At 34.5% G+C, this 16,427-nt stretch overlaps 2 protein-coding genes and 1 long non-coding RNA gene across 3 annotated transcripts; 2 read left to right on the forward strand and 1 right to left on the reverse strand.

Annotated features, from left to right (window-relative positions):
• The first annotated feature begins 538 nt into the window (after positions 1–538).
• On the forward strand, positions 539–4,027 carry LOC100369570 (F-box/LRR-repeat protein 8-like). The gene is made up of 2 exons (XM_002736150.3): positions 539–680; positions 1,080–4,027. The coding sequence occupies exon 2, from the start codon at positions 1,137–1,139 to the stop codon at positions 2,331–2,333; it is 1,197 nt and encodes a 398-aa protein (XP_002736196.1). The 5' UTR covers positions 539–680; positions 1,080–1,136; the 3' UTR covers positions 2,334–4,027.
• A 175-nt stretch (positions 4,028–4,202) lies between these two features.
• On the reverse strand, positions 4,203–16,186 carry LOC144355086 (uncharacterized). Its single transcript, XR_013421125.1, has 2 exons — positions 16,110–16,186; positions 4,203–4,435 (listed from the first exon to the last, which is right to left on the reverse strand). It is a non-coding gene; the product is annotated as an uncharacterized LOC144355086 (long non-coding RNA).
• LOC146741808 (F-box/LRR-repeat protein 8-like) lies at positions 8,894–11,237 on the forward strand. The gene is made up of 2 exons (XM_085500084.1): positions 8,894–8,957; positions 9,151–11,237. The coding sequence occupies exon 2, from the start codon at positions 9,208–9,210 to the stop codon at positions 10,351–10,353; it is 1,146 nt and encodes a 381-aa protein (XP_085356210.1). The 5' UTR covers positions 8,894–8,957; positions 9,151–9,207; the 3' UTR covers positions 10,354–11,237.
• Positions 16,187–16,427: the final 241 nt, after the last annotated feature.

A 16,427-nucleotide genomic window follows, 5' to 3' on the forward strand; every position in this document is an offset into this window, starting at 1 on the left:
ATGCACGCTTTGTGAGCGCAAAATAGAGTTTGTTAAAATGCTGATTCAAAAGTCCAAAAAATGACAAACGTGCATGCATTCTGAACACAAAGTCAGCAATATTTTTATTTTTAACTAAGAAGTTTTTTTTTTAAAGAGAAGTATAAGCTTTGCGAAAACGTGTAATTAAAAATAAAAATATAAAACACTTGTTAAAAGATGTCAAACATGTATTTTCAAAAAAAAGTTAAATCAGATTTCCTTGGGTATGGATGGAGGAAGGGGGAAGAAGAATGAGCAAGAGGGTGCAAACGATCACGCACATCGCATTTTTTTATATACCATATTAGTACCATGTATTTTTTCACGTGTCACTCCTTTTATTTAATGAAACTTTGCTTGGTCTTGCAATATTTTTTTCATAAACTTTAATTGTATTGCTTTTTAAACTGGGCTGCTTCTTTTTATCAAAAGTTCATATCAGTCATGATGGTTTCAAACCTTTTGTTGGTGCGTCACTTTGATAATTTATAACACGTAGTTAGGGTGCCCAGGTCAAAGTTCATGTTGCAATCAGCTGTTGTTATGGCTAGAAGTGACATCATAGGGAAGGAATTTTCGCGTAGTCATTGCGTATGATTTTGATGGATGGATGCTCAGATCGTGCAAGTTTTTTGTTTTCGTTATTTTACATCACATAGGTTAGTGAGAAGGCGTTATTTAGTACTTTTTTTGTTTTACTTTAGTGCGCACTACAGAGGAGAAAGAGCAAGAGACAACGGCGGTCACTTCGATGCCTTCTCGACTCGCTTCAGTCGGGTGATTTGTTGTTTTTAATACTGTAAATTAATGACAGTAATGTAGTCTGGTGGCCTTAATTCGACCTCATGCCTTTATGTCGTTCGACTTCGCTTAACACAAATTGAATTGCCTGTGTTTGTTGACCTGTCACGCCGGTGGGGGTCAACAAAAGTGGGCGTGTCCTATAATTCATAATATGCCAAAGAATCTATATCTATACCTGTATGCATGCAAACAAATTGTGAAAACTATGCCCTTATAAGGTAAACATTGCAAACTGAAATTCATATTATTCACAGGACGTATTGCCACTGACAGCTCCGGATTACACATAGTTCCCAAGCTTCTGTATTAGGATGGAGAATTTTTCATGGAGCAGACTCCCAGATCATATCCTGATCCAATTCTTCTCCTATATTCCATTGGTGGAGCGTTGGAAAGTGGCATTGGTGTGCAAGTCTTGGCAAACTTGTTTTGATCATCCTAGGTTATGGCGATATTTCAAGTTCAGGTTTATGGAACCGAAAGACAAGGTCAAGTTAAGATGTCTTGACAAATACAAAAATGTGCTGAAGAGTGTGGTGATTGAACTTCAGCAAAAAGAGAAAGAAAACCGTGACTGTGCCTGCGAAGTTATTACGAGACTTGCTCGCTGTAAGGAGAGGAAACTTCAGAACATTACGCTGAACTTTGTAGGTCAAAATCCTATGTTTTTCAGAGGCGGCGAGTTCATCAATGCCTTGGCCGAGTTGTTTGGACCTCCTGACCCAAGTTGCAGCATGGTATTTACACTCAAAGAAGTTGACTTGAGTGGAATGTCTGTTGTCTATAGTGATATTCTTTTCAACCTTCTGGCCGATAATCACCCAAATTTAGAAGTGCTAAACATTCTTAATACGTCGCTGAACTGTAATACATGTACTGTCAAACCCTATTGCATATTGAGTGTGGTGAAGAAGTGTACTAAACTTAGAGAGCTTGGTCTCTTCTACTGCAGCATTTCTGAGGAAGTCCTCTTAGAGCTAGCGGAGGAAGGACGTGCTTCATTGCAAAAACTTTCTGTTATGTGCAGGCGAGAAGAGAAATATGGGGTAGATATTCCAGACAGTGCTTGGGAAACGCTGACAAAGCAAAATCCAAATCTAAAAGTGTATATAGCTTTTGATCATACATGCCCATTGCACAAGATCCAAGCAATCCTGCAACCACACATACCGATTAAAGTTTTACGACTTGATACATTTACAGTTTTGCATAATGAAGTTTTCCAGGCAGCTGCGTACTACAGTTCAACTTTAGAGGAAGTTGTGGTTCAAGGTAAACCATCAGCTGACTTAAATAGGGCGTTGATTAATCTCGCTGTGAGTTCGCCTAATTTGCGATCGCTTCACTGTTATTGTGTACTAGATAAAGACACAGTGGACAGCATCCTTAATGGTTGTCCACGTCTTGAAACGTACACACTGAAAACGCATGTGGAAAACCACCCGTGGATGCCTATTCTGGTTGGGCGACAAGTAACTACTAATCTGAATAACATGTGGTTAAAGTGAACCAAGTCATAAAACTAATACCATGCTTCTCATGTAACTGTAAAATTATGAACCTTAAGTACAGTGAGTCTCAGAAACCTGTACCTTAGTTTATAAATACATTTATAAATATTTGTAAATACTGGCTTTCAGTTTTTATTCAAATATGCAACTGTGATTGGCTCAAAATCTTACTGTGAATTAAAAATCAACTCATCCAGCAGTATTGTAATATAACTAAAACAAAATAGCTATATTTATACCAATTTACAAACTGTTGTATTTGAACTATTAATATTGCTATTTTGGTTATTTTGCACTACTGTTAGTTGGGTTAATTATTTATTCACAATAACGCTGTCCACGCCAATACTGCATGTATGCCTTAAATCATGTGGATGTGACTAGATTAGATGCTGTCTATTATCACGAGACTTTGAAAAATCATGAATAATAAAATGGTAAATCACGGCCTTGCTAATGGGTCAGTATGTGAATGTGATTTCCCATGGTAATGTACTGAATTCATTAAGACAGCCAATCAGTGATGACACACAATTCGGTGCCGTCGACGTATTTACGTAGCGATTCTCCAGGCCATTTTTCACAATAATATCACAACATTTTAAATTTCATGAAGGTATGAGTTTTGTTTTATGGACATTTATAAAATATTTATATAATAATTCTGAAAGATCTTTCATTATTAAAATCTAAAGATGATGCTTTCATTGATAATGGCCATTACCCATGAATCTCTGAGTTTCTTTCAGTTATTGGTAAATTTATGGCCAGGCATTCCAAACACTTTGTGATTGGTCTAGTTGTTTTCAAACATAATTTAAATTTATATTTATATAAAATAAATTCACACCTTAATGAAATGCAATGTAATACATATGATTCATGTAAAGATCGGATTTTCAATTACAAACTAAACATAAATGGATATAAAATCTTTCTTAATTTTTCATATTATAATTCTGTGATTTTGAATCATGAATAAAGTGAAAAACTACTTAAAAAATATATTTGTCAATTGCTACAGTATAATAATATTCCAGTCAGCAGTTATAAATCAATTTGACAGTACCGATAACTATTTTTGTAAATAAGTGTTTTCATAATTCATTCAAATTTTTCCATGTGAAATTAATGGCTCAAATAGACATGCTCTTAGCAGTGAAAATATGAATTTGTTCAAACAATAAAGCAGAGATGTATACATGCTGTGAGGTCCAGTATGAATCAGGAAAACTTAAATTAGTTTATTTTTTGGTTTGAAACTTGTGTCATCCATAACCCTTGGTTTTATATAAGAAGTCTTCAAATTCAGCTGAGAAACAAATAAACAAAACATCTTTTTTTTTATTTGATGATAAATCATACCATATTTTTGCATTATCAAACAAAATTAAACAGTTAAAGTTATATATTTTTATTATCTCTTTAAAACAAGTTGATAGTATCATCTAGTATCATCTTACACGCTAAAACTCAACAATTATTGTATTTTTTATAGATGATTTCACAAAACGTATAATTTACCAAGTTTTTGTACATTCTTACTAGTCGCACTAGGATGAGTAGCTGCTGTGATGAGTGGCTTTAGCAGTAAGTAGTTTTTGCTGTGACTGAGAATTTATGTTCTACATGTCATGAACAACTGGTGTTAATATAAGAATACCATCAATAAACCTGTTTATTTGTTCTTATGATTTGTGTAGTTGTTCTGGCAGAAGTTCCTAAATGAGACCCATGCTCTGATATTGCCAACTATTTTCCCACTTTGATCAAGAAACATTTGACCATTTATAGAAAGGGCTTTGCATTACACACTTGTGTTATACTGCTCAGTGACATAATATAAGTAATGAAGTGTTGCAGAAAGAGAGTTGAATAATGTTTATTGAAATTAATAATCCCCAGGACAATTTTCCAATATAGGTAAGATATTACAGTATGAAACAAATGTATTCCTCATTCTCAGCATTGAAATAAAGAAGCATACGATATATATATATATATTAATAATGAATTACAATACAACAAATTTAAAGAAATTGCAATATAAAATAATTCATCAGTAACACTTCTGTGAATGCTCCAATATTTTCTTGAATCTGTAAACAATGAAAGATGTATATTAGATGAGAAAATGTGAATTTTTTTATTAATAAATATGGCAAGGCGTTCCAGTTTTGATTGGAACGTTCACAGCTGTGATAGCTGCGCCCTCTAGTGACAATTACCGGTAATAGATATAAATAAGTCTTGTAGTGAACAGAATTCCTGGTAATGTATCTCAGAATCCCATACTGGGTTTCAAAACAACTCATGGAGAGATTGCACAGTCTGATACACATTTGCAAACCTACCAATAAAATCTTTACAGAAAACAAGATGTCAGAAAATCAATATAAGCACTCCTATGAACTGGGTGCCTAACTTTGATCAAGATCTGAAGCTAATAGAAAATCTGTTTAGTTCAAAGTTATCAAATCAAAAACAATACATAAAAAATACATTAAAAGCAAAACATTTCATCCACATTTTAAAAAGAAAATTATTCTAAAATATATGTATTCTGTATATATATATGTATTCTGAGTTTTTATAATACTAGTTTAAAAACGCACTTCAAAGATTGCAGTGTTTGAAGATGTAGATTCTCAGGAGGCAACAGTACTGTTGACTTCTCCCTCCACTGGACTATTTATTTAACTATTTAAGTTGATTTGCCTACAAAGCAGAGCTTGCAACATGATAGCTATTCATAAAGGGTGTGTTTTTTTACTTTTCATATAATACAGTAGTCACACAATGAGGCAGTTCATATTTGTCTCAGTGAATCATTAATTTTTGACAGACACCTGTACAAAATACAAAAGCCAGCTAAAATTTTCTGTTATCTTGCATGTTTTATGAATCTAAATGCAGCACTTTTTTTTTCAATGAGACATTTGTTTTTATACTAAAATATCTGAATTACTTTGAAGAAAGCTGGAAATTATGTCCCTTAAAATAATTAAACAAATAAGGCACCAATGTTTTTGTAAGATATTTACATCTTTTAAGGACATTCGGTAGACTGATTTCCCACTGTTGGTTCAACCCCAAAACTTGTTTGTATTCAAAATTAATTATGACAATGCATATTTATATTGAAACAAACTATGATAAAGGGAATTATATTATATAACAAAGGGCAAGGTCACCAGAGTTCAACTATGTTTTTAAATGACAAACATGGGATACTTACATACATGGAAGGTTAATTGTAGTAAGAATGTTGCCGTAGTGATTAAAAGTAGATAAGGTAAGCATGTAAATAAATTGTTTATTACTTGAATATTATTACATTGAATCATATATATATGCAATGAGATGGATAAATGATACACACTCGATGAGAAATGCAAGGAAAAGAAAATGTATAAAGTACTTTATACGTTATTCAGTCATCAACCTGCGAAGATAAACACAGGTAGGAAAAATGTATGGGAAAAAATAGTATTGAAATGAATGGTATAGAAGCTCCACATGTGGGAAAGATTGGGCATGTTATTTTGTCTCTAATAGACAACAGTTAGTGTGTTCCAGACTTTTTAGGATTAAATTCTGTGAGATCCAATAAATCCAAAGAATTATCTGATTGGATTGATGGAATGAAGTGACTGGCAGCTAAATTTGAAGAAGTATCCAAAGTATCTGATTGGATTGATGGAGTCAAGTGACTGGAGCTGAATTTGGAGAGGTATCCAAAATATCTGATTATATTGATCGAATGAAGTGACTGGCAACTGAGTTTTGATATCAAATTTGTTTGAATTGTCTAATTGAGGTAGAGCAGAATGATTTCTCTTAATATATTGTGACATTTTTGGAGAGAATTGTGGTTGTTTTTGTTTGATTAAAAAAAGTGTTTGCTGTTGCACATTGAATCATATAAATGACCTAATGAACAAATGAAATATAAACTAATCAATGAATTATTATTATTATTATACTGTGAGAAATTTCCGCAGTACATTCAACTAATAGTTTGTCGTCTTTCTGTAATGTTTGAATTGTTGGCAGTGCCCAACATATGGTGTACATCTGGTGCTTAAGCCCCAAAGGGCGTTAAATTGGGCATTTCGTCGTCTGGTGAATATAGTGAGATTCAACAATATCACACGATCATTTTCTGTGAGATACTGGGAGACATTTCTGCAGTACATCATGACTTAAAGTAACCATCTTGTGTTTTAAGCCTCAAAAGAAAAAACTACAAAGTTTAATCACATTGTTATGCTAAGCATCTACCAAAAAACCTTTGTGTTTTTAGTATGCATTAATAATAATATTTTATTAGTCTTTGAAATGGCGTAAAAAGTAACATACAAGTCAACAACAAGAAAAAGAAAAAACAAACTATAAGCATTCGAGTGAAAAAGTTACAGATTTCTTTTGATGTATTATTTCCCAAATCCTTATTGATTGCCCATTAAAGCATCATTGATTAGAAAATTAAATTTGAAATTAATTCCACCAAAAAAATCTATCTACACTAGTTAGTTGCCATTTTCCACTATTGTATTGCTGAATAAAATTTACTTCTCAAGTGGTTAGTTGATTTGCAATGAAATAAAAAGTGATAAACATAGCCCTTTCCATCCATAATTTTCCACCTGGTTTTATTCCCTTCCAAGTCTATTGCGTTTCACCTCACCTTAAAGAGGAGGGAAATTATATAATTTTCTTTTTTATTCTGTTTAATCCAGCCATAGTGCTTTTAATAGGGATTTCATATCTTGGATAGTTTCACCAAAATGCTTTATTTCCTTTTCTTCGCTAACTTTATAGAAACTTTTAATCCAGCTAACATTCTGTAGTCTTTTTAGGCCATGAACGTGATTCATATCATTTTAAAATTAGAAAATTGTTGATATACTTTGGCCAGTTCCAAGCCTTGTTCTGATGATTCATGTAGTTTAGAGTAAACTATTTTGGTCCACCTGATATTATTCATCTTTTTTTTATTCTGTCCAAATACTGTATTTGCAATTTATCGTAAATATAGTACATGTCTTGCCATCCTAAATCTCCCAATTCTGCTTGGCATGCTACATTCCTATTAACTTTACAGAGAAATTTGCCAAATTAATACTAGATGCTTGTTTGTTTTTATTCACTAAACTTTCTTATTATATTTTGCCACAGAACGTCACCATATTCAAACCTACCGGGTATTGTAACTGTTATGTTCATTTATGATCGATTTTACTGTATGCTTTTTAATAACTTTTCATAAAATGTGAATGATCTTTCAGTGATTCTGAGATAACGTGTACCGGTATTTATATGTTTTATTGTTTCTTCCTAATTAGCTTATTATCCATTGCTCTGCAAATTTTGATGCAATATCTATAATCTTTCGCAGTTCAACTGTGTTATTTGCTTTGAGGACTATGTCATCTGCCCAGAATAAACCTGGTATTAGTCATTGCTTGGGACTCAATTCCCATTCCACAGGTGACGCCCCTCCGCTTTAAAAAACATTAACAGACAACTACAGGCTAGACCAACATCAATGCAGTGAAGTGGATTACTTTCACCCATAATTAAAGGGAGGAGGTCCACGCGTCACACGTGCATGAGATTTGTGTTATTACCGGGGTACATATTAATTTTATTTTTCCGCAATCAAATTGGCTCTCTCAGTGCTGAGCATGCATGAGTTTTGATCTGGATTCAATGTGCACAGACTTGGAATATGTCACTTCTTTTTTTGGGGGGGGGGGGATTTGTTGATCTTTCTTTGTACAGGAAATTTTATATATCAACAAAAATGCTCAAAATCACAGCTATTGCCACTTTAAATGCAGAAACATTATGATATATTTCACTGATATTGTACTTTTAGGAAACTTTCAGTATTGCAGAATTATTAATTAGTAACGTGCAATTCTGCATGCAAAGTCAAGAAAGTTACTTGCAAAGTCCTTAAAACTATGTGCAAAGTCGCAAAAGTTGCGTGAACATTAGTCATATTACATGCAAAGTAGCCAATTTAGAGTTTACAGTTTTTGAAGTTTTTTTGTGTGAGCACCACCTAGAGTTCAAAGTTGTTAATCCTTTGTTTAAGCTAGAAGCCATTGGAACACCAAAGGGGACTGTTTGGTGTTGACACTGTGTAGCCCCACATAGTTTTTACGAGCGTGTTTTGTGAAAGTTACTGTAATTTAGGTATAGATTTGAATGAACGAGCAGTGTTGTTGGAACACATTTGGTTGTCATGGATTGAAATCTTATAAGCTGCAATTCATCACTTCCCACTTCAAGTTGTAATGTTGTACCGAGGTCATAAACATTGCCCAGTAATAGTTGTTAGGATAACTTTGGAAAATCTCCTGACTATAGGCATAGCACGTAATGCTACATACAAAATGTAGAAGGTATGTCTGTCAAATTGTAAAATGTTAGATTTTCTGCAAAATACTGCTTTTTTTTATCAAAAGTTCTCATCATTCATGGTGATTTCAAATCCTTTGTTAGTGCATCATGTTGTTAATATATAACACATAGCTAGGGAACACAGGTCAAAGTTCATGTTGCAATCACCTGTCGTGACATCATAGGAAAGGAATTTTTGCGCAGTCGGTATGTATGATTTTGCCGATTTTTTCCGTCTTACTTCGCTTACATGAGTCACACTGTTTGTTTCGGTTTGTTTACCTGTCATGTCGATAGGATCACCAAAAGGGGTACTTGTACCTGTATCCATGCAAACAAATTGTGAAAACTATGCCCTTATAAGGTAAACATTACGAACTGAAATTCATATTATTCACAGGACGTATTGCCACTGACAGCTCCGGATTACACATAGTTCCCAAGCTGCTGTATTAGAATGGAGAATTTTTCATGGAGCAGACTCCCAGATCATATCCTGGCCAAGTTCTTCTCCTATATTCCATTGGTGGAGCGTTGGAAAGTGGCATTGGTGTGCAAGTCTTGGCAAACTTGTTTTGATCATCCTAATTTATGGCAATATTTCAAGTTCACTTTTATGGAACCGAAAGACAAGGTCAAGTTACGATGTCTGGACAAGTACGAAAATGTGCTGAAGAGTGTGGTGATTGAAGTTCAGGAAAATAAGAAAAAAAACCGTGACTGTGCCTGTGAAGTTATTACTAGACTTGCTCGTTGTAAGAAGAGGAAACTTCAGAACATTAAGCTGAATTTCATAGGTCAAAAAATTTTGTTTATCAGAGGCAGTTCAGATTTCATCAATGCTTTGGCCGATTTGTTTGGATCTCCTGACCCAAACTGCAGCCTGCTCAAAGAAGTTGACTTGAGTGGAATCTCTATTGTCTATATGGATGATCTGTTAAACCTTCTTGCCGATAATCACCCAGATTTAGAAGTGCTAAACATTCTTAATAATACCCGTACATGTACCGTCGAACCCCATTGCACATTGAATGTAGTGAAGAAGTGTACTAAACTTAGAGAGCTCGGTCTCTTCTACTGCAGTATCTCTGAGGAAGTCCTCTTGGAGTTAGCGGAGGTAGGACGTGCTTCACTGCAAAAACTTTCTGTTATGTGGCGAGAATGGAAGTACGATATCGATATCCCGGATAGTGCATGGGAAACGCTGACAAAGCGAAATCCAAATCTAAAAGTGCATATAGCTGTTGATCCTACTTGCCCATTGCACATGATCCAAGCAATCCTGCAACCACACATACCAATTAAGGTTTTACGACTTGATACATATACAGTATTGCATAATGAAGTCTCCCAGGCTGCTGCAAACTACAGTTCAACTTTAGAGGAAGTTGTAGTAAAATGCATACCATCAGTTGAATTAAATCAGGCATTGATTAAGCTCGCTGCGAGTTCGCCTAATTTGAGATTGCTTCACTGTTATTGCATACTAGAAAAAGTCACAGTGGAAACCATCCTGAATAGTTGTCCACGTCTTGAAACGTACATTCTCAAAGTGCAAAAGCAAAAAGAACCGTGGATGCCTGTTCAAGTGGGCAAAAAGTAACTACTAATCTGAATAACATGTGGTTAAAGTGAACCTAGTCATAAAACTAATACCATACTTCTCATGTAACTGTAAAATTATGAACCTTAAGTACAGTGAATTTCAGTAACCCGTACCTTAGTTTATAAATACATTGTACATTTATAAATATTTATAAATACTCGCTTTCAGTTTTTATTCAAATTAAAATATACAACTGTGATTGGCTCAAAATCTTACTGTGAATTAAAAATCAACCCATTCAGCAGTATTGTAATACTTATATCAGCTTTCCATTACAAAAAGTTATATTTGACCCATCAATATTGCTATTTTGTTTAGAAAATAAATTCACACCTTTATGAAATGCACTGTAATACATATGATTCATGTAAAGATCAGATTTTCCTGTACAAACTAAATATTAGAATTGGATATAAATTTTTTTAAAGTTTTTAGCTCCGCTGTCAACTTTGCTGAGCTTATCATATGAGGACTGTCTGTCGTCGATGTCAACTTTTTACTTATTTGACTACTTCTTGAAAACTATAATTGTTATTGCTTTGATACTTGGTGTATATGTACCTTAGGCAGACCTCAGATTTGTTCATTTCGTGATGATATCTTCAATTCTCTAATTTTGATGAATATTTTTGTTATTTTTGGTAAAAAGTTATATTTTCGACTTCTTGTTAAAAACCGCAAGTCTGATTGCTTTGATGTTATACATGTAGATACCTCAGATAGACCTCTCCCAGATTTGTTCATTTTCTAATGATATCTTTAGTTCTTTAATTGAAATGTTCATTGCTAACAGTGGATCTATCTCAGCTGATAGGCTGCTTGTTTATGTTATAATTCTGGGTTTTTGAATCAAAAATAAAATGAAAAACTATATAAATATATTTTTCAATCTCTATACAGTATCATAATATCCCAGTGAGCAGTTATAAATAAATTTAGCAGTAAATAATTTCATAAATATGTATTTTCATAATTCATTCAAATTTTTATGTGAAATTGACATATAGACACACTCTTAAAAGTGAAAATATGAATTTGTTCAAACAATAATGCAGAAATGTATACATACTGTGAGGTATACTTAAATTAGTTGAATATTAAAACATCATGATTGACAGGAAATTATTATTCAGTATAATGGCATTGAAGTGGACTTTGTCACCATGAGATACGTCATAGGTGTGTTTTTTGATCAAGTTGAGTTGTCTAATTAGACATCAGAATATTTACTATATTATTCAGTATAATGGCATTGAAGTGGACTTTGTCACCATGAGATACGTCATAGGTGTGTTTTTTGATCAAGTTGAGTTGTCTAATTAGACATCAGAATATTTACTATATTATTCAGTATAATGGCATTGAAGTGGACTTTGTCACCATGAGATACGTCATAGGTGTGTTTTTTGATCAAGTTGAGTTGTCTAATTAGACATCAGAATATTTACTATATTATTCAGTATAATGGCATTGAAGTGGACTTTGTCACCATGAGATACGTCATAGGTGTGTTTTTTGATCAAGTTGAGTTGTCTAATTAGACATCAGAATATTTACTATATTATTCAGTATAATGGCATTGAAGTGGACTTTGTCACCATGAGATACGTCATAGGTGTGTTTTTTGATCAAGTTGAGTTGTCTAATTAGACATCAGAATATTTACTATATTATTCAGTATAATGGCATTGAAGTGGACTTTGTCACCATGAGATACGTCATAGGTGTGTTTTTTGATCAAGTTGAGTTGTCTAATTAGACATCAGAATATTTACTATATTATTCAGTATAATGGCATTGAAGTGGACTTTGTCACCATGAGATACGTCATAGGTGTGTTTTTTGATCAAGTTGAGTTGTCTAATTAGACATCAGAATATTTACTATATTATTCAGTATAATGGCATTGAAGTGGACTTTGTCACCATGAGATATGTCATAGGTGTGTTTTTTGATCAAGTTGAGTTGTCTAATTAGACATCAGAATATTTACTATATTATTCAGTATAATGGCATTGAAGTGGACTTTGTCACCATGAGATACGTCATAGGTGTGTTTTTTGATCAAGTTGAGTTGTCTAATTAGACATCAGAATATTTACTATATTATTCAGTATAATGGCATTGAAGTGGACTTTGTCACCATGAGATACGTCATAGGTGTGTTTTTTGATCAAGTTGAGTTGTCTAATTAGACATCAGAATATTTACTATATTATTCAGTATAATGGCATTGAAGTGGACTTTGTCACCATGAGATACGTCATAGGTGTGTTTTTTGATCAAGTTGAGTTGTCTAATTAGACATCAGAATATTTACTATATTATTCAGTATAATGGCATTGAAGTGGACTTTGTCACCATGAGATACGTCATAGGTGTGTTTTTTGATCAAGTTGAGTTGTCTAATTAGACATCAGAATATTTACTATATTATTCAGTATAATGGCATTGAAGTGGACTTTGTCACCATGAGATACGTCATAGGTGTGTTTTTTGATCAAGTTGAGTTGTCTAATTAGACATCAGAATATTTACTATATTATTCAGTATAATGGCATTGAAGTGGACTTTGTCACCATGAGATATGTCATAAGTGTGTTTTTTGATCAAGTTGAGTTGTCTAATTAGACATCAGAATATTTACTATATTATTCAGTATAATGGCATTGAAGTGGACTTTGTCACCATGAGATACGTCATAGGTGTGTTTTTTGATCAAGTTGAGTTGTCTAATTAGACATCAGAATATTTACTATATTATTCAGTATAATGGCATTGAAGTGGACTTTGTCACCATGAGATACGTCATAGGTGTGTTTTTTGATCAAGTTGAGTTGTCTAATTAGACATCAGAATATTTACTATATTATTCAGTATAATGGCATTGAAGTGGACTTTGTCACCATGAGATACGTCATAGGTGTGTTTTTTGATCAAGTTGAGTTGTCTAATTAGACATCAGAATATTTACTATATTATTTTACAGTTGTTGTATTATTTATATGCAGTTATGAGGCTTTGATGTGTAGTTTGATTAATTGCTTCCTTCTAGTAGTTTTTAGGTTTTTCACAGCTAATTGTCTAATTCTTATATTATTGCGATCATTGATAGGCTCTCCGATTGACCTATTCCATACCTAGGTCACAGATCATGAGAAACAATATAGCGTGTGACCCGTACGTTTTGTTTTCAACCGTTGTATTCTCAAGTTAAGTTTTGTGTTCTACCGATGAATAAATGTCAGTTGGAGGATTATTACTAATCAACTGAAACTTTTCGACTAAGTTATTTTTCCAGATACAGTATCCTCGGGGCAGAGCTACGTCACATGACATTCCATGCTGCTAAGACACGCACCACATATTTCTATGGGCTCTGTGCACGCTGCTGTGGAACGCCAAGCGAAGAGCCAGTGAAAACAGCTAAATTCGAGAAAACAACATAAACTCAACTTTAGTAATCCTGAACAACTAAATACATATATGTTGCCAGCGAAGGGATAATCTTGTTACAGTGTTCAGGGGAGTATCAACAACCATTCAAAAGTACCATTTTCTAAGAGTTTTCGGCCTTCGTTTTCACCATGATGGTTGCCAGGCCAGCTCAGGTGAAGGTCAGACTGGGGTTGGGGAGAATATATGCGGATAAGGCTGGGTTGAGTCAACTTCTCCACTAGGAGTCTTCTTCTGATGCTGCACTATCAGGATTGGCAAGCAGCATATACCAGTGATGAGGGCGCTGTTCACACCAGATAAAACTAGCTCTACAGGCAATACCACATCTTGAATTTTCAAGGTGAATGTTCCAGTGAAGCACTCCACTATCACCTTGAAATATTTCATTAGGACTATGTGTATGTGACAATGTCCTCACAGTTTAGAATCAGTTTAACAACAGCCAATCATATTACTTCTTTCTTCAACGCGCTTGGCCAAGCTATCAAAATCTTCGAGGCGGAGCTAAGTCACTAAACGCTCCACGTTGCTATTTAAGACGCGCACCACTCTACCATGTATTTCTATGGACTCTGTGCGAACTGCTGTGCACTGATCAAAAAGCTAGTGAAAATAGCTAAAATCGAGAAAACAGCACAAACTGAACTTTGAAGAAATCCAACCAAATTTAAATATGTTGCATATGTCGGGGGTGACAACAACCATCCCAAAATACCGTTTTCTGAGAATTTATTGGCCTTTGTTTCACCATGATGGTTGCCAGGCGGTGAAAATGCCTGACCCGAGAATAAATGTCGCTGAGCACAGCTAAAGCTGTGTTGGCTTGGATGTCCGAGTCGAGGCGATACAGCGACAATATCCATACATCATGCAACTCACTGATATTCAGACCAAAGCTATTCAAGCTTTACTTAATAATAGTGGTAATAGTGTTGTCACCACTGTTGACTATTATAGAAGAGTAGGTGTTATACCCCAAAGCTCGTGATATCACTGCAACACATATCGGCAGTAATGAAGCCGAAAAACATCAGAAATGCAGAGCTCCGAGCGCTTTCTGGCAGTCTTTGTAACAAAGCTTTCTATTGGTTGGTAAACTTTCTATCGCGCAACCACGTGACATACACAATTATGAATGGTATTACCGCACGGTGTTGGAGAGGGAGGAATATCCGAACGGAACAACACCGTGCAGGCGGACGATGGGAATACCACAGCAGCAATCACTATCAACACCATATACCATATGGGGCACACACACACACACAGTCACATCACTCATCCATGACACCAACAATACCGTATATTAAGTTGAACTTATTACGTCAGATTTATTAAGCATACTGATCTCTCAAGCCATTAAATGAATAACATCAGTTTACAAGAGCAAAAAAATGCAGTATTGATACCCACTATAAATAGTACTGACATTCAAGTCCTATCGCAACACAGAATATTAATGCACTAACCTTATTAACATATGTGGTAACTGACTAACTCTATCAACAGTTCAGTATTAATGCAACTGTTGAGAAATATTAATACATTAACCTTATTAACCTAACATGTCACTGACTAAATTTAAAGCATATTATTTGAAGTAAATAAAATCAATGACTGGATATTTTGTCACAATGTTTACAAATTATTTCACCTCAAATAACTTGATAACTACTCCACCATTACTGAAAAGAGCAATACCACTTATCTAAACTTTACAAGTAATAAAGCAATGATAACCAAACACCCTTATATAAATTTAGTAGGAAATGGTTTGTGTTCATGTGCCACGTTAGGTTCAAATCCAAAGTCAGTCTTCTAGTTCGATGGAGATAAATTTCAGTAATTTTAACAACAGGTCGAAAAATATATATAGAAATCCACAACATTATTTGTGGGAACGCAAGTTTGTACGTGACGTATATAACCGCCTACCACTGACACCCATGACCGTTGTCACAGCAACGACCTTTATAGTCGTTCGGGTGACCTACACAGGCAAAACTTATGGCCTCATGGAATCAATAACAATTACCCAAAATACAAACAAAAATTAATACTGCCAACCCACACATGTGACCACAGTAAACGTGTTACCTTTATGAGCGCTCCATGACCAAATCTTACAATTGCAAAAACACGTGGATAACTTCGATAAGGAACGTATTTTTCACTAAATTGTCACACAAAAGTTATTTCTATAACGGAAACGAAGCTGGATAAAAGTCTCGACGAAATCCAATCACAGTGAAGTATTACGATCGATAATAACCAGACACGATTTACAATCTTACCCGCTAATCCATGGGCAATGGTGACTGTAACAGTTACACAGGAATGATGCACTCATGCAGCGAAACCCGGGCGCGAAACCCTCACTAGACTCTGGTCTATACGAAACTTGATAGTTGATCGAAGTCAGGTCCTCGGTAGGTTATCTGCAAACACCGTATTGTTATTATATCATAACTGGGTAGATTTTATGTCAACAATATCTTCACTTCGGAACGGTGACGAGCTAGGTCTTCTTTTTATGATCGACAGCTTTCAGCGATGATCTGGGGGGGGGGGGGGTGATGATAGGCAAATGAGGATTACGCCACCACAGTTCA

Source organism: Saccoglossus kowalevskii, chromosome 6 (genome assembly GCF_978046115.1).
Source record: "Saccoglossus kowalevskii chromosome 6, keSacKowa6.1, whole genome shotgun sequence".
In the NCBI taxonomy this organism is placed as follows: domain Eukaryota; kingdom Metazoa; phylum Hemichordata; class Enteropneusta; family Harrimaniidae; genus Saccoglossus; species Saccoglossus kowalevskii.

Bases quoted from the DNA above. Each gene is read 5' to 3' on its own strand.
- LOC146741808 (XM_085500084.1), top strand. From the start codon at position 9,208: ATGGAGAATTTTTCATGGAGCAGACTCCCAGATCATATCCTGGCCAAG.
- LOC100369570 (XM_002736150.3), top strand. From the start codon at position 1,137: ATGGAGAATTTTTCATGGAGCAGACTCCCAGATCATATCCTGATCCAA.